This window comes from Scophthalmus maximus, chromosome 18 (assembly GCF_022379125.1).
Source record: "Scophthalmus maximus strain ysfricsl-2021 chromosome 18, ASM2237912v1, whole genome shotgun sequence".
In the NCBI taxonomy this organism is placed as follows: domain Eukaryota; kingdom Metazoa; phylum Chordata; class Actinopteri; order Pleuronectiformes; family Scophthalmidae; genus Scophthalmus; species Scophthalmus maximus.
The window spans coordinates 197,454-222,821 of record NC_061532.1 but is presented as its reverse complement, the minus strand read 5'-3'; the positions used below and the strand labels follow the sequence as shown (position 1 = coordinate 222,821).

At 40.7% G+C, this 25,368-nt stretch overlaps 2 protein-coding genes across 4 annotated transcripts; one reads left to right on the top strand and one right to left on the bottom strand.

Annotated features, from left to right (window-relative positions):
• Positions 1-156: 156 nt before the first annotated feature.
• LOC118283695 lies at positions 157-19,350 on the bottom strand. Of its 3 annotated transcripts, XR_007030120.1 has the most exons (6): positions 19,052-19,350; positions 2,905-3,032; positions 2,635-2,758; positions 2,378-2,540; positions 1,738-2,031; positions 157-1,398 (listed from the first exon to the last, which is right to left on the bottom strand). XR_007030120.1 is itself a non-coding variant. In XM_047328895.1 (5 exons), the coding sequence occupies exons 1-5, from the start codon at positions 19,153-19,155 to the stop codon at positions 1,200-1,202; spliced, it is 888 nt and encodes a 295-aa protein (XP_047184851.1). In that variant the 5' UTR covers positions 19,156-19,350; the 3' UTR covers positions 157-1,199. The 3 variants fall into 3 exon arrangements, 1 of the variants encoding a protein (XP_047184851.1); XM_047328895.1 differs by lacking the exon at positions 2,635-2,758; XR_007030119.1 differs by lacking the exons at positions 157-1,398; positions 1,738-2,031; positions 2,378-2,540; positions 2,635-2,758; positions 2,905-3,032 and adding an exon at positions 18,640-18,753.
• On the top strand, positions 12,651-15,730 carry LOC118283700 (G2/M phase-specific E3 ubiquitin-protein ligase-like). The gene is made up of 3 exons (XM_035606001.2): positions 12,651-12,818; positions 13,387-13,604; positions 15,275-15,730. The coding sequence occupies exons 1-3, from the start codon at positions 12,715-12,717 to the stop codon at positions 15,520-15,522; spliced, it is 570 nt and encodes a 189-aa protein (XP_035461894.1). The 5' UTR covers positions 12,651-12,714; the 3' UTR covers positions 15,523-15,730.
• Positions 19,351-25,368: the final 6,018 nt, after the last annotated feature.

Genomic DNA, 25,368 nt, shown 5'->3' with positions numbered 1-25,368 from the left:
TTTTCTCACAAATTACTAATATGACTCATACATCTTCCAAACTTGGTATTTCTAGGGGAAATGGATAAATTGAGATTTTGTAGAGCTCACCATCAAACCAGTCTTACATGTCAGTCTTACACAATCAGAAAGGAAAGGGTTTTATTGCCAATAACATTTTCAAATACAAGGAATTTGCTTTGGTGTTCAGGTCAAACAATAATTACAAAAATAAACCATTAACAAAAGTACTGCACACAAGAACATAAATAAAAAATTACCATAAATGAAAAAAGACTATACATTTGCAACTATATATACACTATTACAATGAAAAGTTCAATGTCAGAGTTTGCAAAAATCTGGCAGCATAATGGGCAGATGACTGGGTGGTGTTGGGGGAAGGAGGGTTAGAGTGCCTGTCAGTGGGGGTTCTCACTGACAGTGTCCTGGAGGGACCGCAGGTTGCAGCTGATCACCTTTTGGGCCCTGCGGATGATACAAGATGGTGATGGAGGCGGTGAGGATGGACTCAATGATGGAGGTAGAGACAGTCCGGTACGGCTGCTGTCCAATGATATTGTTAATCAAAATAGACTGAGTTTAATTATACCTCAAGACAACAGAAAGCTCAGAACTTCCTCCAGAAGATCAACCCCCATCCCGTCTCTGGAGCCAGCCAGAGGGTCGACTCGATGTTGCAGTTCTTGGAGGCGACCAGGCTCAACAGCAAACGTATTGGCAGGGACAGCAACCCTCTCTGGCCAGTTCAAAGTGGGTACAGGTGGTCTCGCCGCTTGCTCTGCTGGCTGCTCCTCTGCTGGCCCCTCATCTGCCCCGAAAAGCCCTTGAACACCAGTCAAATTTTGTGACTGTAGACGGAGGCATCCACGCACAAACATTCGGTACGGTGACATGTATCTCGTTGTCCTGAGTCCATGGTGGTTCCACTGGTTCACAAAATGCTCCAGGTCTCGGTCGATTCTCGGCATGTACACATAGTGAAGAGCCCGGAGGTGAGTTTCACTATTTATGTCCAAGATCCCATCTTGCTCCAGAAGTGTGAAGAGTGAATAGTACACATTGGAGAGGCCATTCCAAACATCCCTCCACAGTCTCTCAATTCTTTGGTTGTGAGTGCTCCTTCCTCTCAAAGCACTTCCCCGAGCTGTCCCTCAAAAAACGTCCATGAAGAGGCAAGCACTTCCCCGAGCTGTCCCTCAAAAAACGTCCATGAAGAGGCAAACAGCATTGTTTTCCCCACCATGGACACAGCGTACTCTAGAGGGGACACCAAATTGGTCCACCGTCTGAACAAACTGCTCCATCACAGTGCTGCTTCTATTGTTGTTGGCAGCTTGGAGGAGCACAATCATCCGGCTGAATCCGTCAATTCCTCCATGGATAACGATTCTCCACCTTCCAGTAAAAAGTAAATGTTGATGTTAAGAATCAAGCTAGATTAACATTTTACAACTTGTTGCACTGTGAGCATGACATCTCTCCATCACTGGTTTGCTGTTATAGCAGTTATCTCTTTTTATAGCAAACCTAAAAGAAATTTAATGTCAAAGAAAGACATTGTAAATTTGATGAAAACAATCACAGTAATATGACCCACAGTTGTGTTAGGGTTCTCTTTAACATTAACTGCTGGTTAAGGGTGTGAAATATGCAGGAAAATAACTGCAACAACAAATATATATTTGGAAGGGGGCAAACTAATTTGCAGATTACACTTAGGGTATAGTTACTGACCTGATGAGTTTGTGATTTCCATCAAGATGCCACAACAAATTAGGCCCAGCTACTCTGTATGTGCGCCTCTGCAGTCTATGAGACATGGCTCTGAGAGCAGCCCCCGCTGGGTTGGTCCTGAGGAGACTCTGGCGAACACGTCTTCTCTGGACAACAATGCCTTCGCCAAAAAGACGTGCACGCACAGCATCTGGGCCAAGCTCATCATTTCCGTGTACCAGGTCAATGACTCGCTCATCCAACTCGGCATCGGTCATGTTGGAGTAGCGACCACGGATGGTGATGTTATGTTGTCTGTATTTAAAAAAGGAAAAAATAAATGACACTCATGTTGAAATAAACAAATGCTTCTGTGCAAATATTCACAACTAGATAACTTAAATTCAATCTGACCATTCTACTACTGCAATTTAACACATAAACCCACAGGTGGTTTCTGCTACATCCAGGTCAATGTTTAGATCAAATGCTGCAGAGCATGACACTGTCAATGATTCTCTTCTTTTACTTTGTACTTTATTTGTCTTGCACCTATTTCCTGGAGGTGCGCCCCCTTGTCCCTTCTCTTGAATTATCCCTCCAGCCATGTACCAAACTGAACAGCATATATTAATTTGTTATTGTATGTGCCAATAATTACCTGAGCCGTTGTGTTACAGTGCGTCTTGAGACACCCAGTATGTCTGCAATCTGCTGCACTGTGAAATTAAATGAGAGTAGAAACTGCAGTTGCTCTTCTGTGATCAGACAACGTGGCTGCCCGACCCGTCGCCTTATTCGAGGAGCACGATATCCTTGAGACACTGCAGTGATGAAAAACAAATAAAATAGTTTAAATAACACGTTGTTATTGTAGTATACCAAGCAGACACAAAATGAAAACCACCAACAACTGACCTGAATAACATGAACTTTTTTGTAACAGTGACCCCTGCCACAGGAAGCAGCAGGTGAACAGTTAGTTGTGTTGTTGATGTGTTGGAAGCAGGGAAATTGGACAAGTGTTGGTCAGATTCGAATTCTGAGAATTAAAGAATATTAAATATCAGATTTTAAAATTAGATTTATATGTTTTGTGTCCATCTCTGCATCAATGTATGCCATTAAAAACTATGCATAGATTCTGCATGATCACATTTATCTATAAATAAAATTCTATGAACTTACCAGGGATTTGTCGATCTTCTCCGGTGTCCTGAAAAAATTCCTCGATGACATCCAGCAGCTGGTCAGCCAAGCCCGTCTCTACCAGGCTTCCTCTTGCCCATCGGAGACTTGATTGCATTGTACGCATTCTAGTATACAAAAATATGGTTGTTATTGTTATGGTCAGAAAAACTGGCTTAACAAATCTGAAACACAGGGACAGCATGCGTGAAGTAGTTCCATCCAAAGGATACGCCCCCTGGCCCACGTTTCACATACGTCACTACTCTACGTGTCGGGTAATGAGCAGCGTCATGTGTCGGGGGTGTGTGGGGTATGGAAAGCCATAAGCGCAAATATCGTGTTGGAGAATACGCGTAGTCACGTCAAAAACTGACGTGTCAAGACGTAAAAACATGTCAAGACTGCATTTTTTGCCATCTTAAGACGTTATATTTTTACGTGTTGACACGTCATTAACGACACGTGATGTGGTTATTAGCCACTGAGAGACTTAGGATAACGGAAGTCATACGTATTTATGAAGTCGGCGGTCCAAAAATGATGCAAGAGTCACGTGATGAATAAATTACTGACGTTGCGCCCCACTATGGAAAGCCATAAGCGCAAATATCGTCTTAGAAAATGCGTGTCGAGACGTTAAAAAATGACGTCTTAACACGGCAAAAAGTGCGCATTTTTCAATGGACCGTTCTATTCTTTTCTAGTAGGGGTGTTTTTTTTCTGTAGGGGTGTTTTTTTTCTGTTGCTGTTACTAGTCCTTCCTCTAGGTGTCACTGCACATCCACATGTTCGTTTCTTGGAAACTGTCAAGGCATGGTACACATGACATGACAAGAGTATTTTTAAATTCTAATGATTTTTTAAAGAAAAAATCAGAAGAATGTTGTCCAATATTCTATAATAATAACACTAATAATATATTTTATTTATAGAGCACTTTTCATTGCTAAAAGCAATCTCAAAGTGCTCTTTCTATGGTCCCTGTTTCCCGGTTCTCATACAGCTGTTTCATACTAAATAAATTGTGACAGTCAGAAGTATTCTACTCAACATTTAAGCTTTTATGGAGAAATGTTGTCTAAAATATTCTCAACCTCAATCCATAACAGATTCATTATTTGTAGGGTACAGATGTGTAGGGTACAGATGGCAATCATCCTAAATATGGAGAAGTCAACATGGAGGACATAAAGTTGTCTCTCAACAATAACAGTACTGATGAGAATAATAATAAAGAATAACACTTATATTCTATTCTATTTTTTACAGAGTTGGCCGCAGCAGGCCAACCAAGAAATCCTCCTGGTTCCTCGGGCTCATCTACAGTGACAGACACTCCAGCAGCATCTTATTTCTTTATGAAGGATATATATTATATAATAATATAATAAATACATTATTTAAGTATAAAACTTGGTGAAATGATTTCAGTTTATTCAGTACTTTTTGAAAACATTTTCATCATATTTTAACAATATCGTGATAATACTGATTACCCTGAAAGTTTTGGTCACGATAATCATTGTTATAGCCATAGAGAAATGAATTTAAATGTTCTGCCTTATTTGGGTAATTTAGTAGTTGAGTGATTCAGTCTTTAATTTTCATCTGTAAAATTCAGTTACATATTATATTGATGTCATAAGACATCATTTGACTTGATCTAGCAGTTCGAGATGGTTAATTTGTCCTACTGCCACAAATGAATCTGGCTTTTGTAAAGCGCAGCTGATTGTAGTTTTGCCAAATGGACATGTTTTATTTCATGAACAAGTTGATCAAGACAGAAATGGTTTGTTTCATTTTGTAACTGTTATATTATGGAGAATAAATTGTCTATTTCTTTTATTTTACATCTGCCTTGTTTCCTCGCTGGATTGCGTAGAAGTTTGCCTTTTGGAAAGTTAGTCAAACACTTCAAGACCTGCAAGAAGTGGCAAAGGAGGTTTTCATTTTTAGTTGTGACTACAATAGTGATTACATTTTCATACCTTTACATCTGTTAAGTGTTTCACACTATCTTCTTTTGGCAGTTACATTGCCATCTAATATTGCTCCAAAAGTTGCCCGGTGTAACACCAACTATTCAACCTTATTTGAGGCACATATTGTCAAAATATGAATTGTATAATTAGGCCTGATATGAGCTAAAGAACTCCATCAAAGCTGAAAAATGACATACTCCCTTAAACTTGAAAAGACACATTAGTAAGCCGTTCAGGGACACCTCGGGGGACGGCCCTATCTCCCTTCCTGTACACTCTCTGAGCCTCACAGTCCTGCCACCTGCAGACGTTTTCAGATGGTTCTGCTATTGTGGACTGTGTCAGCATGGGACAGGAATTGGAGTACAGGGGTAAGGTGGACAGTTTTGTGGAGTGGTGAGGATGAAACTACCTGGAACTCAATGTCACAAAGACCAAGGAGTTGGTGGTGGAGTTCAGGAAGAAAGGGACCCGTCTCCACCCAGTCTGCATCAAGGGTACAGCTGTTGACACTGTCGATGACTCCGAGTATCTGGACATCCACATAGACAACAAGTTGGACTGGACAAAAAACACACCTGCCTGTATTCTCAGGAGACTCAGACTTTCAAAGAGTGCAGAGCCATGCTACAAATGTTTGATCACTCGGTGGTGGCCAGCTTCATCTTCAACGCTGTTGTGTGCTGGGGCAGCAAGGTGAAGGCCGCTCATGCTAATAGAAGCTGGTTCTGTCATGGGAATGGATCTGGAGTCTTTGGAGGAGGTGTCAGAGAAAAAGAATGCTGAGGAAACCTCCTTAGTATTATGGACAGCACCTCTCATGCTATATATATATATATATATACACTCACCGGCCACTTTGTAAGGTACACCTGTTGTACGGGCTGGTCTGAGTATTTCAGAAACTGTTGATCTACTGGGATTTTCACACACAACCATCTGTAGGGTTTACAGAGAATGGTCCGAAAATATCCAGTGAGCGGCAGTTGTGTGGACGATAATGCCTTGTTGAAAGTATGCCACGAAGAATTAAGGCAGTTCTGAAGGCAAAGGGGGGTCCAACCTTTTATTAGCAAGGTGTATACACACACACACACACACACACACACACACACACACACACGTAAATACTGATGCTGTACTTTCATTGCATATACTACATTGTTTATCTTTAAACTTGGTTGAGTAGGCAAATCTTTTCATAAGCACTTATATACAAAGTTCAGAATTGACCAACCAGTGTGGAGAGATGGACAAAAGTCCACAGTTGATGTTGTATAAGAAATATCTTTATTGTATAAATCCTAATCATTAAATTGAGCTAAAACAAGGCGGAAGCTGGAGGATAATCAATGAATTGAAAGAGGCAGAGAGTCAATTAGATGGAGGGGAATGGGCTTTCTGTGATGGGGGGTGCTGAGCTTCTTTTCCTGCGGGTGGCAAAGCTGAATGGTCATGGAAAGGACTGCTGCACTGCTGCTGGTCACCGGTTCAGGGCTGGTCGGTCGGACTTCACAATATGGTGACTGTGATTCAGGTCCTGCTCTGGATCATGCTGCTCCCCGCTGAAGAAAAGAAGAAAATGAATGAATAAAGAAATTCAACACATGCGACAACACAGTAATGTTGATTTGTGATATTCTTTCTAAAGGACATGAACTGCCTAAAGATGAGAAGACTGTAACATGCACATCCTGACTGCAGCTGCAGCTTGTAAAGAGATAAACGTTTGAGAACATTTTGAAGAGTTTTATTCAAACAATTCTGAACAGGTTATGCCGAACATAAAAAGATATAAACTTTAGTATTGCGCAAAAAACTATACTCACTACACTATACTTGGTATGAAATCTTTATGTTGTCCTTGTGGATCTGGGTAGCGATCTTGTATCTTCCAGACACAGCAAATGGGTATCATAACTGTGACCTCCATGTTGCCACAAAATAAGGTGAGGAGCATCTGCTGTCAGCTGATTTGACAGCTCCAAGCTCAATCCTGGGATTCTGGTCTGTAAAGGACAGATTCGATATTTTTATTGGGAAGAGCTTTATTGTTTACAAAGTACACTGTACATGTCAGGTAGACAACTACACAGAGAACCCACTGACCACCATATCAGTAGAAATCTAGGAAGTTTCTGCAGCTCTGATTTTGTGGAGTGGTGAGGATGAAACTACCTGCAACTCAATGTCACGAAGACCAAGGAGTTGGTGGTGGAGTTCAGGAAGAAAGGGACCCGTCTCCACCCAGTCTGCATCAAGGGTACAGATGTTGACGCTGTAGATGACTCCGAGTATCTGGACATCCAGATAGACAACAAGTTGGACTGGACAAAAAACACACCTGCCTGTACAAACTAACTATGGCTGTGTAGTATTGCTAACGTTGTTGATGCTTTATTTTTTTTTTCAGATATATTTTTGAAATTACAGGAAAGGGGGAAAGAGAGTTGGGAGGGCACGCGGGAAATGCCCAGGGTCGGAATCGAACCCCGGACTTCGCGTGTTCTGGGGGCGTGGCTTTAGACAGAGGTTTGAAGAGATTGGGTAGATATTTTTTGGGTGGGCGACGCGTTCAAAATCCCACTGTTTTTTCCAATTACCATACTCATTCTCTTTTGGTATTCATCAATTACAGATTTAAATTGTGTACACAAACAACTGTTGCACTGATAAAAAAGATAAAGGGAGCGTTAATTTTCAATTTCCAAGTCGGCAAATCGTATTTTCCATCATTCCGATAACCCATGAAGGCATCAATTAAAGTTCGCGGGCATCTAAAAATAGCGGTATCCATCACTTCGTTATCAGCCACACAAGCTAGTTAAAACCATACACGGTATATAAACAGCTTAATACATGGAGTGCCAACAACGCCTCAATAATTTGGCCAATCGTTTTAACTCCCTTGTCCAGAACAGGATTGGGGAAGCTCGTCCACCAGGACTTATTGACAGGTAAACTATGATTTATAGTTGTATTTTTTTTAAGGGATATGTAATGTAAGGATGGCATAGTTTCGGCTGGCTGGCTCTCCTGTCTATAAGTTCTGGTGTGAAAAAATCATAAATTATATAGTAAAATTATATTAATATAGGTAACGTTCCCTATATTTTTTTCAGGCCTGGTCGACAGTTTGGTACATGGCATTTTGGCGCGCTCGGCGTTGGTCATTTTTGTTGGCTCTCTTCAAGGAAAAGATGACTTATTGGCTTAGGCATTTGTTGCATAAAAATAAGAAAAAACATATTTCAAAATTTCTACATTTTGAATATCGTAGATGTGATTTCCTGCATTCTGGTGCATTTTAGGGTGACCAGCTGGAGATCCCAGCTGGTCTTCTTTCTTAAACATTTTTCTATATTTCAGGCTGAGGATGTTTCGCAGTGAAGAAGCCCCTGCAAGTCCTGCAAGGACAGTTCGCCATGTCAAAATTAGATTTGGGTTTATTCAAAATCCACGGGACACAATTTACATGGCAAGACGTAAGTTATTTAAGACATTTATACCACAACCCAAGACTTCAATAGTCATATGTGGGATTGATAATGTGAATGACTTTATATAACTTTAGGTTTTAATGACACAGTTGTATTGTATGGCTTCACAGATATTTTAATTTTGTTGCTGATGCTGCATACAAATTTATTTTCGGAGAAGATTGTCATATACTTAGATCATGTTTGTTCTCTAGAAAGTTTTTAAACCAAAAAAGGGTGTTGTGTGTGTGTGTCTGTATGTATTGAATTTTATTGCCCAAACGTTTGATTGTTTTCTGTCTTTCTATGCAGCCGGATCCGAAATAAGAATAATTGTGGTGGCCCTGTCAGCGTCAGAAGCAGAGTTCACTGATATATTAAAAAGAGAGTTCCCGGAAGTCCGAGACACTCCCTTCCATCTCTGCAAGGTGGACAGGCGGAGGCGAATTATCCCCCTCAATTTAACCTCTATCTCCCCATCTGCTATCAAAGCCTGCCCTGAAGTTGGTAGATCCGCCATCTAAATTAGACCAAATGTAAGTATATGAATAAACAATTGCATATCCGTGATTCATTTTCCATATTTAGATGTAATATGAAATGTAGGCATTCAAATGACATGTATGGTCATGACATGTCTGGATGGTCCTTTTTGTATTTGTTCAAGTGCACAAGTCATCCATTGGACAATCTAAAATAGAGATTAATTTGACCATATAATGATCCATCTCAGATGCCTCAAAGCCAGGATTAGTGTACATGGTGTCTAGACACAATCAACACAATGTAATGATATTTAGAGCTAATTCTTGTCTTCTGCATTTTACAGGAAATTCATGAAGAAGATCCCCAGGGAGATTCAGAAGATGCAGTTAATACTTTTGTTTTACTCAATTGTCATCATACTCATAAATATACACAAAAATGTTACATCAGAGGCCATGTTTAGAGCTACTGTACTTTATTTAATGGGCTTGGTCAATACTCAATTGACTGCAAGTAGTCCAATATTTTCGTATAATGGAAACATTAAGTTGTTGTCAACCAGTTGTTCCAGTCAAATAGCACACCATACTATATTAACGCAAGCTAATGTTATTCTTATCGTTCATTAAAATTTGCTATGGTTAAAGTATATATTTTTGAAATGCTCCCTTTCACTTTGCAGAATTTGCCGGCATGGAGAGCACTGAGGCAAGAGCAGGACGAGGAATTCAATCAATCTTTGTCCATTGATCAAGAGAGGGTAAGAACATTAAATAACAGAAACTATAATAAACATTTACATTTTTAGTACGCCTCAACAATTTTGGAGAAAAATCAAATTAATATTATTTTTCACTGATATTACAATTATAATTTTGACATAACTATTACATTTTCTATTCTATTCAATTGAAACACATAAGGATTAAAATAAAGAATTTGCAGGCAACTGTTAGAAATTCGTATATTTCGTATATTTTCGTATATGAATATAATGTTCAGGCAAGCACATCTCTGTAACTTGGCAATATTTAAATGGTATTTCTCATACAAAGTTTCCCCTCAACAATATTTGTCTCCCACAATGCGAAAATTATATTAAAGTATATTTTAATTTGAGTTACATATCAATTAATTGTTCAGCCATGATTTATAGAAATTACAAACTTAGCTAATACAATACTTTAAAATGTTCCTATTACAATAGGAGAGGAGACGGAGGGAAATGATAACTCAAGAGCAGCGTCGGAGAAAGGTACGTACTGTATATTGTAAGATACAAACATGTGGTGTTTAAAGTCATTAATTACACTGTGTTCAATTTTAATGTTAAGGCCATAGAAGATTGAGTGGACCTTATCAACAGTGTCAAGGAACCAGTAGATGGCGTCGAACTCCACTGCAAATTTCCAGATGGAAGAATTTCCAATAGGAGATTTTATTTATCCCAGCCATTCCAGGTAATTTAAAAATTGGTTGGGAGGGTGTTAAAATGCAAATTCAAAATAAACCCTGAGATTTCTTAGTTGCTATTCAGGCCTGCAACACATTCAAAACAAGTGTGGGACAGTTAAGTATTTACAACTTTGTAATGTGTACCTAGTCTTATTTAGAGGAAGGAAAAATAATCAGCTATTTTCCTGCAGCATCTTGTTGCTTTTGTTGGGACTGACGAGATGGCATCTGAGGTCTTCACTCTGCAGCGCGCAATGTCCCCTACTGCCATCTACAGCAACTGTGCAGGAGCCATCGTCGATCAGGGTATCGATGGGCCCTGCACATTGTATGTGCTTTGGCTGTCAAGCAGCCAAGTCAGGGTAAGGCTATGCCCCTATCAGTATACAGAATCTTACGTAATTTGAATTATACTTTTTAACTGTAACTGTCCCCATTTTATGTATTGCTACCATGTGGGTGTTAAAATTCTGTGATTTGTCATCCCAAGAATATGTTTTAGTGTGATAGACCTTGTTGTTTACAAGGGAGTCAAGAATAGTGATTATCTGATCATTTCAGGAATTGCTGGCTCCTCCTTCCAGTCTCTCTCCCCCAAGTTTTTCACCTCCTCATCGCCCATCACCTCCTCCCAGTCCTTCACCTCCTCCCAGTCCATCACCTCCTCCACGTCCTTCACCTCCTCCACGTCCTTCACCTCCTCCCAGTCCATCACCTCCTCCCAGTCCTTCACCTCCTCCCAGTCCTTCACCTCCTCCCAGTCCATCACCTCCTCTCAGTCCATCACCTGCTTGTAGTCTGTGAGTAATAAATATCAGTGTAATGTAAAAAATGTGGAGAAGAAAGACATAGGAGGGACGTTATGGCTATTATGAGTAATATAGATAATAGATTGGCTTATCTTCAATATCAACTATTAGTACAACAATGTGATACCAGATATTGCTTATAACTCCCTTTAAGATGTGCCTAACAAGATTGTCTCTGTTCTTAATATAATTTTCAGGGATGTTGTCACCATTCTCCGAGGTCTTAGGGAGACACTCAAACTCCTCCCCAACAGAGCTAATCAAATTAATGCTCTGCGTGGGGAGGAGTTTGATTGCGCGGCCCGAGCCTTCAGCAGATCTAATTTTGACCCAGAGTCAAAATTAGATGTCGTGTTTGTAGACGATGATGGTATTGGAGAGGGGGCTGTGGATGAAGGTGGTCCAACAAGGGAGTTCTGCCGCCTTCTCACCAGGCAGCTCCAAACACATAGCATTTTTGAAGGGCCCCTGGAAAAACGCACCTTGGCCCTAGATAGTGTTGGTAAGTGTTATGCAATGCATAGAAATGTTTTTTCCATATTGTTGGCATATGTACAAAACACCTGTATTATATGCTAAAATATAACATATTTTTGGAAAATCTTGAACCATAATGTTAGTTAATGCAATATTGAATTGGTATTTAAAAATTTTATTCTTGTTGACATTGATCTTTACATAGTATTAATGAAATTATAAAGATTGATTTAATAAAATGTAATTACCTTGTGGTCAGTACTTATTGTGATGATTGACATTTTTATGATCCTTTAAAGTCCTGCTCGTATAATTTACAACATGAGTTCTCAAAGAATCACTTTCATATAGAAGCTAAATTGGCATTATAACTAAAATATACCAATATTGAATCAAATTGGTTCAGGAATTCAGTGTTGTTACTCAACTATGAAATACTGTTTTTTTTCCCCCTTCAGCTTTGCACAATGTGATATACCGGAAGGTCGGCCAAATGTTGATCGTTTGCCTTGTGCAGGGAGGAGTGTCTCCAAATTTCTTTTCAGAGCGCCTTTACCGACAGGTTTGTGGTTCATCATCTCTTCCGGGAAACATAGAGGAGGTGATGGACCACGCTCTTAAAGAAAAGCTCAGAAAGGCAAGTAAATTAAGTCCATACATAAAAATCCATAGAAGTAATAATTTTTTTTAAATATGCTCACTATAAAATTTTAGGACTTAAAGATGTGTTTACTGTATTAACTTAATGCAAATGCACATGTATGATTCTAAAGGGCTTAACACTTCTGTATATTCTGTACTACTCTCATTTATCTGTAATGCATCTGGAATATTCTACTCCAACGTTTTAATAATGTTGTATTTAAATGGGTCATTCATAGGGTATCATTGCAGTAGACTAACTCAAAAGTAGAACATTTAAGGAAATATATAGTATTCAGTGTAATGTTTTTTGTGTTTGTGTTTTGCTATTTAAATATTTGAAACTTTGAATTATGATTTCTGTACAATCTAATCAATTGTTTGTCCCCTTATTTTATGGCTTAGATTGCCACAGCAACAACTCTTGAAGAGGCAAGAGAGGCAGTCAGTGACGCATCAGAGGAACTGTCCCTGATGGGTTCTCTGCGCTTCCTCAAAACTCTAGAGGAGAGGGATGAACTGGTGACCGCTGTCCTGGGGTTCTACACTGAGGGTCGAGTCCATGCTCCCCTTCAGCAGTAAGTGTACATGGCATAGGCCAAATGGTTAGTTTGACTATGGCCCCCTAAGGCATAACAGCCTAGGAATATGCTGAATGTACACAGATAGTACACTTTTGTGCAAGTTTCATCTGAAAAGAAAGAAAAAATATTTAAATTATAAAAACTGAATAGTCCGCTTAAGATTGTTCATCCATAATATAGTCCTCATTATTTAACCATTGCACTGCCAGAGAATAGAATGAGGGCTAGGTGTTTACTACATTGAGATACTAGTTACCTATGGGCTCAGTAAAACAGGACTTCTGCATAAGTGAAACAGGGCAAATGCACTGAAAACGGATCAAATACTATTGTGGTTTGGGTGATTTCATAATTAATTATTCTCTTGCATGCTGATTTCTATCTTGTATATATTGCTTGGTAACTTTAATCATTGAATTACCAACATTAAACTGAGATGATAAAATTGGTGAAATTACCCCTCAAATTTTGAAAAAATAGATTAGCAGGTTGTTTCAATGTTTAGTCCAAGGGGACAGAAACATGTAGATGTGTTGTTTATTCTTACTGTTTACTTTTACAGGTTCAGAGAGGGCCTCAGCGTCTTCGGTGCTCTGGCTGCAATGGAGGAGCACTGTGATGTCCTGGCACCAGTCTTCCTGGCAGACCAGAAAGTGCTGTGTGCCTCAGATCTGGTTACACTGTTTGTAACACGCAGCTTCTCACTGGCTGGATCCAACAGGAAAAGAGCGGAGCTAAAAACCATCGCCTATTGGAGAGACTGGCTCCTGCAGGTGGAGGGTAAGAAAGTGCCTAATGAAAAATGATTTATACTTGTATAGAGGTTAAGCTTTACTGTTTACTGAAAGAAAAGTGTATTAGCTTACATCAACATCTTACATTAACTTGTAACATTCTCTTGTGTGACACACACCATCATGAGTGACGGGCAGAGGAAACATCAAAGTTAAGAAATGGTATGGTCCACATTAGGGATTTAATGAAGCCATTTTACAAGATTCTTCCAGGCTTTCAGCCAAAGATATATCATTGATATAAGTAATAAGTATATTTAAATGTTTTGACACCCCTTGCCCTGTATTTTTAACCTTTTTGGGGTGACAGCCTTAATTGGGGGTCAGACATTCCAAATAGCATACTGTTGAAGTAAATAATAATTCAGCATTTATACAGTCACAAACAGTGGCACTGGGCACTGTTTAGAGGTAGCTCTCTAATATATGTTGTAGTTGTTTCGACCAATACCATAACCATAACAACAGTACTCTGAAAAATTCCAACACCAGTTCTCAGCTAACGACTCTGGTTCTTTCTGGAAGGAGCAGATTACAAACTACAAACCTAAAACCTCCCACTCCGTCAACGACCTGCGGCTTGCAAATTAACTGAACGAGTTCTACTGTTGCTTTGAGAGACAAAGGGACAGCCCTGACACCATCCCCCGCGACACCCTTTCCCATCTCAACAACACCCCCAGCTCAGCAGGAACCGGGGCCTCTCCACTTCACACCTCTGGGTCCCCCCTCCTCTACCACAGTGACGACTCTCTGCCTGCAGGAGAGGGACATCCACAAGCTATTCAAAAGACAGAACCCCTGCAAAGCAGCTGGACCAGACTCTGTCTATCCATCCACCCTGAAGCAGTGCGCTGACCGGCTGTCTCCAGTGTTAACAGACATCTTCAACACCTCACTGAAGAATGTCATGTGCTTCAAAGTCTCCACCATCATCCCCGTCCCCATTAAGCCAAGGACCACAGGACTGAATGACTAAAGACCCGTCGCCATGACCTCTGTGGTCATGAACTCGTTTGAGCACCTCGTGCTGTCCCACCTCAAAGCCATAACCAACCCACCCCTGGACCCACTGCAGTTCGCTTACAGAGCCAACAGGTCTGTAGACGATGCAGTAAACATGGCCCTCCACCTTCTCCTCCAGCATCTAGAGGATGAAGCTGGGGAAACACGTCTCTGAATCCCAGACCATCAGCACGGGATCCCCCCAAGGCTTAGGCTGCGGTCCATCAGGACCAAAACCTCCCGCCACATGAAGTTTCTTCCCATCTGCAGTTGGGATCCTTAACAGGTCCTGGGACCACCACCCCACTCCCCACTGTCACTGACTATTGCCCCCCCCCCCCCCCCCCTTGAATATTCTCATTACAATAAAGCTGAATTTGTAACATTTGTATAACTTTTAACACATTTTATTCATCTTTTTTGCACATTCCTCATCTCGCACTTTATGTCTCTGTTTGTTTACATTGTATATATTAATATATATATATATATATACATATATATATAGAGTCACTGTTTGTTTATTGTTCATGCACCTTCAGCATCAAAAATAATTATAAGCATAATACTCTTATTTAATTTCTTTACTTTAGTATGTTGTCAGTATTATTTATGCCACAAATTTACAGATTTTCTTTTTGTGGTTTGCAAATGGCGCATCCCCGCTGAGCCTGGGAGATGTCCTTATTTTTTCCACTGGACTAGACAAAATCCCAGCAATGGGATTTCCCACACAGCCGGAGCTGGAATTTCTCCATCCGGAAGATGGACCGGCCATGTTCCCTATGGCAAATACATGTGGACCAGTACTGCGCCTGCCTGTACAGCCAACATTCCCCAAATTTGAAAGTGCTATGGATATGGGGATTGGGGGCGCAATTCAATTTGGCATTCAGTGAAAAAAATTTCAGCCGTGCTCTCAGTTTTTGTTGTTTCAGTTCCAAATCTTTTTCAGTTTTTTATAAAAAAAATGGGATTGACAGAAAAAATGTTGTTGTTGATTTCCAATATATGTGATTAATAAGGTGCAACGTTGTTTTTTCTTTTCTTTTAAATTCTTGCCCTGTTATGTATGTGGCACTGTTATAGGCTGGCGACCTGTCCATGTGTGAGTAAATAAATAAAGTTACAGATATTTTTCTCACAAATTACTAATATGACTCATACATCTTCCAAACTTGGTATTTCTAGGGGAAATGGATAAATGGAGATTTTGTAGAGTTCACCATCAAACCAGTCTTACATGTCGGAATCAGAAAGGAAAGGGCTTTATTGCCAATAACATTTTCAAATACAAGGAATTTGCCTTGGTGTTCAGGTCAAACAATAATTACAAAAAATAAACCATTAACAAAAGTACTGCACACAAGAACATAAATAAAAAATTACCATAAATGAAAAAAGGCTATACATATGCAACTATATATACACTAATACAATGAAAAGTTCAATGTCAGAGTTTGCAAAAATCTGGCAGCATAATGGGCAGATGACTGGGTGGTGTTGGGGGAAGGAGGGTTAGAGTGCCTGTCAGTGGGGGTCCTCACTGACAGTGTCCTGGAGGGACCGCAGGTTGCAGCTGATCACCTTTTGGGCCCTGCGGATGATACAAGATGGTGATGGAGGCGGTGAGGATGGACTCAATGATGGAGGTAGAGACAGTCCGGTACGGCTGCTGTCCAATGATATTGTTAATCAAAATAGACTGAGTTTAATTATACCTCAAGACAACAGAAAGCTCAGAACTTCCTCCAGAAGATCAACCCCCATCCCGTCTCTGGAGCCAGCCAGAGGGTCGACTCGATGTTGCAGTTCTTGGAGGCGACCAGGCTCAACAGCAAACGTATTGGCAGGGACAGCAACCCTCTCTGGCCAGTTCAAAGTGGGTACAGGTGGTCTCGCCGCTTGCTCTGCTGGCTGCTCCTCTGCTGGCCCCTCATCTGCCCCGAAAAGCCCTTGAACACCAGTCAAATTTTGTGACTGTAGACGGAGGCATCCACGCACAAACATTCGGTACGGTGACATGTATCTCGTTGTCCTGAGTCCATGGTGGTTCCACTGGTTCACAAAATGCTGCAGGTCTCGGTCGATTCTCGGCATGTACACATATTGAAGAGCCCAAAGGTGAGTTTCACTATTAATGTCCAAGATACCATCTTGCTCCAGAAGTGTGAAGAGTGAATGGTACACATTGGAGAGGCCATTCCAAACATCTCTCCACAGTCTCTCAATTCTTTGGTTATGAGTGCTCCTTCCTCTCAAAGCACTTCCCCGAGCTGTCCCTCGAAAAACGTCCATGAAGAGGCAAACAGCATTGTTTTCCCCACCATGGTCACAGCGTACTCTAGAGGGGACACCAAATTGGTCCACCGCCTGAACAAACTGCTCCATCACAGTGCTGCTTCTATTGTTGTTGGAAGCTTGGAGGAACACAATCATCCGGCTGAATCCGTCAATTCCTCCATGGATAACGTTTCTCCACCTTCCAGTAAAAAGTAAATGTTGATGTTAAGAATCATGCTAGATTAACATTTTACAACTTGTTGCACTGTGAGCTTGACATCTCTCCATCCCTGGTTTGCTGTTGTAGCAGTTATCTCTTTTTATTGCAAACCTAAAAGAAATTTAATGTCAAAGAAAGACATTGTAAATTTGATGAAAACAATCACAGTAATATGACCCACAGTTGTGTTAGGGTTCTCTTTAACATTAACTGCTGGTTAAGCGTGTGAAATATGAAGGAAAATAACTGCAACAACAAATATATATTTGGAAGGGGGCAAACTAATTTGCAGATTACACTTAGGGTATAGTTACTGACCTGATGAGTTTGTGATTTCCATCAAGATGCCACAACGAATTAGGCCCAGCTACTCTGTATGTGCGCCTGTGCAGTCTATGAGACATGGCTCTGAGAGCAGCCCCCGCTGGGTTGGTCCTGAGGAGACTCTGGCGAACACGTCTTCTCTGTACAACGATGCCTTCGCCAAAAAGACGTGCACGCACAGCATCTGGGCCAAGCTCGTCATTTCCGTGTACCAGGTCAATGACTCGCTCATCCAACTCGGCATTGGTCATGTTGGAGTAGCGACCACGGATAGTGATATTATGTTGTCTGTATTTAAAAAAGGAAAAAATAAATGACACTCATGTTGAAATAAACAAATGCTTCTGTGCAAATATTCACAACTAGATAACTTAAATTCAATCTGACCATTCTACTACTGCAATTTAACACATAGACCCACAGGCGGTTTCTGCTACATCCAGGTCAATGTTTAGATCAAATGCTGCCTGTAATACATTTTTGGAGCATGACACTGTCAATGATGCTATTCTTTTACTTTGTACTTTATTTGTCTTGCACCTATTTCCTGGAGGTGCGCCCCCTTGTCCCTTCTCTTGAATTATCCCTCCAGCCATGAACCAAACTGAACAGCATATATTAATTTGTTATTGTATGTGCCAATAATTACCTGAGGCGTTGTGTTACAGTGCGTCTTGAGACACCCAGTATGTCTGCAATCTGCTGCACTGTGAAATTAAATGAGAGTAGGAACTGCAGTTGCTCTTCTGTGATCAGACAACGTGGCTGCCCGACCCGTCCCCTTATTCGAGGAGCACTATATCCTTGAGACACTGCAGTGATTAAAAACAAATAAATTAGTTTAAATAACACGTTATTATTGTAGTATACCAAGCAGACACAAAATGAAAACCACCAACAACTGACCTGAATAACAGGAACTTTTTTGTTACACTGACCCCTGCCACAGGAGGCAGCAGGTGAACAGTTAGTTGTGTTGTTGATGTGTTGGAAGCAGGGAAATTGGACAAGTGTTGGTCAGATTTGAATTCTGAGAATTAAAGAATCTTAAATATCAGATTTTAAAATTAGATTTATATGTTTTGTGTCCATCTCTGCATCAATGTATGCCATTAAAAACTATGCATAGATTCTGCATGATCACATTTATCTATAAATAAATTCTATGAACTTACCAGGGATTTGTCGATCTTCCCCTGTGTCCTGAAGAAATTCCTCGATGACATCCAGCAGCTGTCCAGCCAGGCCCGTCTCTACCAGCCTTCCTCTTGCCCATCGGAGACTTGATTGCATTGTACGCATTCTAGTATATAAAAATATGGTTGTTATTGTTATGGTCAGAAAAACTGGCTTTACAAATCTGAAACACAGGGACAGCATCAAAAAACTGTGGGGGGGGGGGGGGGCACCCAGCTGAATACAACATGAAAATAAAGACATAAAGACTTGGCTCAACAGGGTAGACACTGTAGTCAGCACGGGGGGTTAAGTCACACACATGTAATTATCAAGCCAAGGGTTTTTCATGAGCTAGTAACTATCTAACTCTGCAGGAGCTCAGCCGACATGGCTTTTAAATAGAAAAGTGACATATATCTTACCTTGCCAAAGACGCTCGTCTCGTTTCATCATCGTCCGATGTGGCTAACCGCACACAATATTGAAAAGTTTGGTTGCAGTCCGTCAGAAAATTCCGGAGTGCCATCTCAACCTCTCGTTTGCCTCGGAGTCAACTGAAAGCCTGGTTCCCTGCACCCCCGCTGCAAACGTGAACTAGTTCCATCCAAAGGACACGCCCCCTGGCTCACGTTTCACATACGTCACTACTCTACGTGTCGGGTAATGAGCAGCGTCATGTGTCGGGGGTGTGTGGGGCGCAACGTCAGTAATTTATTCATCACGTGACTCTTACATCATACTTCATAAATACGTATGACTTCCGTTATCCTAAGTCTCTCAGTGGCTAATAACCACATCACGTGTCGTTAATGACGCGTCAACACGTAAAAACGTTTTTACGTCTTGACACGTCCGTTTTTTACGTGACTACGCGTATTCTCCCACACGATATTTGCGCTAATGGCTTTCCATAGCAGCGTCATGTGTGGGGGTGTGTCGACTTTACGTGCCAGTGATGTTTGCACAACGTCAGTAATTTATTCACCACATGACTCGTGCATCATTTTTGGACCGCCGACTTCATAAATGCTTATGACTTCCGTTATCCTAAGTCTCTTGTTGGCCAATAACCAGATCACGTGTCATTAATGACGCATCAACACGTACAAATATGACGTCTTAACACGTCAAAAAAGTGCCGTCTTGACACGTAATTTTTTGATGTGACGAGGCGCATTTCCTAATGCAAATGCAAAATAGTATGACTCACTTGTAAAATGTTGGCACGTGCAATCATATTTGCAGCTGCATCCGTGACAAGACATCTAATCTTGGATTTGATTCCCCATTCCTTCATGAGTGCTGTGTTGACAGCAGCAATGTTTGCAGATTCACATTTCGAAGCAGTCACGTGGGTGTGTGTGAAACGAAGCTTCGAACATCACTGGTCACGTGATTTTGATAGAACGAATTAAGCTCCGATACAAAGCTTCGCTGAAAAAGGTTCATTTTTTTAACATGCGCCTCGGAGCTTCGATGTCACGGGTAACATCACTATTAGAAAGAAACAGACTGTACAAAAGTAAGTGAAAGTCCAACTAATTGAATGAAGTTTGTGTATGTGAAACAAAACCCATGTGTCCTGTAAATCATTTGTACTTAAATTTACTTTTTTTTAAAAAGCATGTATGTAAAATGTGTCCAAGAAGTTGAGACATAATAACTGCCTAAACAAAAGAAAATAAAGTGTGGGTGCAAGAGGTTACCGTTTCTAAAGATGGCTGTGTGGCCATGGCTGTGGCCATCACAGTGGTACTCAAAATGTTTTCCCAAGGATGGCAGGTCTGCACACTGACACATCTGACCCTATAACCAGACACAAACTAAGGTAACTGTTGTTATAAGAGAGGCAACTCTCTAAAGAAGTCTTTGGGATTGTGGGGTTGTTGGATTAGTTTCTGGCTCACCGTGGCAACCCAGTGCCTCTGCTAGGAGGGAAACACCCTCCTCACCATGGTCAGAGACCCTTCCCACATCGCAGGTCACTGAAGGTCACTGAAGGTCACTGAAGGGAAATACTACCCAATCACCTGCTCCAACTCTGGAGAGCAGCAACAGTTGAGAGGCACCCAGTTGATTGGAGCTGAGGGAAGCCACCCAGGTGTTGCTCCTCCCCCGATGGAGACTGCACCACTGATCTGTTGTTAAGAGCAACAATCTGACAGGAGGAGGAAGAGCGAGGACTTGTCAGCGGGAGCTGCTGGACGGATTCCAGTGTTAGCATCTCTGCATTGACTCCCTGTAAAATTCAGAATAGAATTCAAAATCCTGCTCCTGACCTACAAAGCCCTTAATAATCAAGCTCCATCATATCTTACAGAGCTCATAATTCCATATCATTCCAAAAGATCACTTGTCTCGTAAACGCAACACTACTTGTGGTTCCGAGAGTGTTTAAGAGTAGAATGGGAGTCAGAGCCTTCAGCCACCAGGCTCCTCTCCTCTGGAACCAGGGAGGCAGACGACATCTCTACTTTTAAAGTTAAACTTAAATCCTTCCTCTTACTACTATTAATAATATTATTAATGACATCACTGCATTTATACGTGTCACAATTTCTGTAATTATAAGTATCAATCTGGTAGAGATTAAAGCAACTGTTATACAACTCCCCCCCGATTTGTTTACATTACATCTCACTAACTGTTTGTGTTTTCTATCTCTCCTAGTGTATCTCTGACCCCAGAGCTGCAGGACCCAAACCCGTCATTATTATTATTATTATTACTATTTTTACTAATAATAACAACATAATTGCATCTATGTGTCAGTATTATTTTTGTAATTATAAGCACAGTCTGGTAGAGACTAAAGCGGAGGTTGTACAACTGTCCTCGATCTCTTCTCTCACCCTCTTTCTGCACACCTCTCCTCTCTTCCCCATTTTTCTCCTCAGCCCAACCGTTCGAGACAGATGGCCTCCCACAACCGAGTCCAGTTCTGTCAGAGATTTCTTGCTGTTAAAAGGGAGATGTGGACACACACAGCATGCACACACACAGACACACACACACACACACACACACTGCTCCATTCCCGACAGGCGTTACGCCACTCATACAACAACAGTTATAGATTTTAAGAGAATTACTGGTCATGATGGCCAGACATTTGGCTTTTGCGGGCCGGACCTGGCCCGGAGGCAGTGGATTGACCTGATCAACCTATGGATCATCTTGTAACACTGAGTCCAATGCCTGAGCCATTCCATAGAAACTCAGGGGCATGAATCCATCTCCTTTGCTGCATGAGTTTTGTTGCACTCATCCCTCTTGAGGCATCATCAGCAGGATTGTCTTTGCTGCTTACATATCTCCATTGAAACAGAAATGTATTGTCTCGAATCAGGGAAACTCTGATTGCAACATGGGTTTTAAACCTAGTGTAGTCATTTCCAATGTACTTGAGTACTGTTTGGCTATCCGTCCAGAAGACTGAGGGTTTTTAAGACAAAATGTTGTTCTTTCCTTAGCATTTTGTCAACCTTCACTAACAGTGCTGCAGCTGCCAACTCCAGTCGCGGTGCTATAAAGGAAGAACTCTGGCCTTTCCTAAGATGAAAGTTACATGCGCAGCATCTTGAGTGATGACTTGTCTGATGTAACTCACTGAGCCATAGCCACTTTCACTGGCAGCACAGTCAAAGACTACTTTAAGTTTTTTCTTTCTAGGGTGGTACCAAATCTTTCCTGGTGGTTGTGTCAGTTCTGTCTGTGGGACCTCCTCTGCATAGTTATTGAAGATGTTATTGAAGAATGCAACATATTACTGCTTGTACTCCTGGTCCTTTTTGGACAGTAACACAAACAATCAAAAAAGAAACTCAAGTCAAAGTCAAGTGGCAGTTGAACATAAAAGATTTATTGGATTACAAACTCATATAAAAAAGAGGACAAAGGAGGTTCTGCCAAATCAATGAAATCAAATAAAACAAAACTAGGCCTAACTAACACTACCTGAGAATCAAAAGAAACAAACAAAAGACCTTACTCACTTATCTAAAAAAATGGATTTCACCAAAACACAACAGTGGCACCAACCGAATAACCTAGTGTTTTTAACAAAGATGAGCGAAGTGCAAATGTAAAGGGTACCCCAAACGTACCTTTCCAAACACAGGTAACATGTGGTCTCTAACAAAGATGAGCCAAGAGAGTGCCTCTTCTTCTTCTTCTTCTTTGAGTTTTCTGGCGGATTGCAATACCAACTTTAAAGGTGCATACCGCCACCTACTGAACCGGAGTATGTAGGACAGGATCTAGTTTTACATTAAATTATATTATAGAATAATAATAATGAAACAAAACAAAACAAACGCCAAAAAAAACTCAACCGCTATATTCTGTTAAACAAACCAGTGTTACCTAGGAACTCCATTACCCCTCTCTGCCTCTCCCACACCTTATCTCCCTTAGTTCCCTGTATATCCCTGCCAAATTCCAAACCTCGTCCTGCCTTTCTCACCCTTTGTTGCAACCTTGCCCTTTCTTCGCTATATTTAATACAGTGCATAATTACATGTTCAGCTTTTCCTATTTTATTACAAACTGTACAAACTTCTGAGTTTACTCTTCCCAATAAAAATAATGTCTTATTTAAACCAGTGTGATCGAATCTTAATCTTGATAAAACTACTTCCTCTCTTCTACTTCTTCCCTTAATACTCTGTGCTCTGACTGTGTTTTGTATTCCATAATAATTTCTACCCTTACTGTCCTCATCCCACTTCTTCTGCCAAAATTCAGATATTTTCTTTTTGATTAGTGCTTTGCTTTCACCTTTTCCAAATGGAATATCAGTGATATGTCTCAGACGTAGTGCTGTTTTTGCCACTCTATCTGCACATTCATTACCTTTTATTCCCACATGAGCAGTTACCCAGCAAAATTCTACCTCTATCCCCATTCTCTGAATTCTGAACAGACATTCAAGAACTTTATACGTCAAATCTTCCCTGACTGACTTCATAGTCTGTAAGCTCAATAGCACTGCTGCAGAGTCAACACACATCACCACCCTGTCTGGTCTGACTTCCTCCACCCACTGAAGCCCAAAAATAACTGCCATCATCTCTGCCGAATAAAGTGAGAGTTGATCTGTTATCCTATTGCTCAGTTGAATTTGAAAAAGCACGATGTAAACTCCTGTACCAACAAGATCGTTTTGATCTTTTGAGCCATCAGTAAACAGGGCTCCAGACTAACTTTTTGCATTGGTTGCACTGGTGTGCCTAACTTTTTTTTAGGTGCACCAGCACAAAATTTAGGTGCACCGAGATTTTGCATTGTGTCGCCTTTAATGCCAAAAGGTCATCTTTTTATCGTTCTCCATAATTTTCATATAATGTGAATGATTTTTTAACAAATATAAGGTGTAGAGCAATGCTTGTCTTTACTTGAAGCACAATTATATAAAATAGATAATAGATAATAGATAAAATAAGTATATAAAAAGAAAAATAAAGTGTTTAAAGTGCTACACTGAGCTGACATTGAACATTTCAAACTAAAACATTAAGCAAAATAAAACATTTCCAAATAAAAGTGCTTGTGCTTAAAGTGTTTCAATGAACTGAAATTGAACATGTCAAACTTAAACATTTTAGGTAAAATAAAACATTTCAAAATAAAAAGTGCTAAAGTCTTCCAAAGTCTTATAGCAGGTCTCCGCTTGCTGTCACATGCCCCTCAGATGGCCAACACCTCTAATTTGGCCTTCTTGCCCTTTGGCCTTGGCTAAACCAGCTTGCCACACTCTCCCTAGCATCAAAATCTTCCAAACTGGGCCCCTCTACCCTGATTCTTATCAGGTCCTCCACTGTGTCTGTGTGAAGGGATGCTCTAGCATATGATTTGATTCTGTGAAGAGAATCCTCTCTCACAAACAGCAGATGACACTGGGAGGACCAGCAGACTGTGGACAAGGTGCAGTATTTTCTGAAAAATATACAAAACACATTCAAACACATTCTCATTGGGATGTTTTTGATGTCAAAGTTGACATTGATATTGATATCAAAATATCATTAAAAAGAAAAAGAGTACAACCTTGTACTCTGAACAGTATGGGTCTCTGGTTGACATCAGCTCCCAAAGGCTGAGGTAGGTCTTGGAGAGACAGCCAAAACATATGCCGTTAATTTTTTTAGAAACTGAGCTTGTTTCTGTGTGTTATTGTTAGAAATTGTTAACACACCTCCTATGTGTGTTTACAGCTACAGAAGGGACATATGGCTTCAGGTGGCTTTTCTTTTGGGGCAATGGTGACTCCAGTGGCAAAACTACTGCCAGATGACTTGGTTTTGGAGGTCACCAAAAACTATGTCAGCTGCTATGCGGGTTTGTTTTTCAATAAAACAGACAAGGTCTAATATCCTAACCCTACGATTGCGCTGTTTATTCAGTTCATAAGCTTTGTTGCGCCATTTCTCCCTAAGCTTGTATGGTAGCTTGAGAACAATGTTGGATACTGTGTCTAGTTCCTCCATGTATTCCATTTCCTCAATAGCATTGCGGCAGCTCCTCAAGAACATGGCATAATCCTGCAGTTGTTTAGAATCCTTAGATTTGATTTGGGACCAGGAAAGAGCCTTTCCAGATAAGCACAAGAGATCCTGTATTCATTTCCAAAGTTTTCTTTAAACAACTCTTTCGCTTTCTGGTAGCCTCTGTTTGGAGACATGTACTCACAGCTTTTGACAAGATGTTGAGCTTGACCTTTTGTAAACTTTATAAGGAA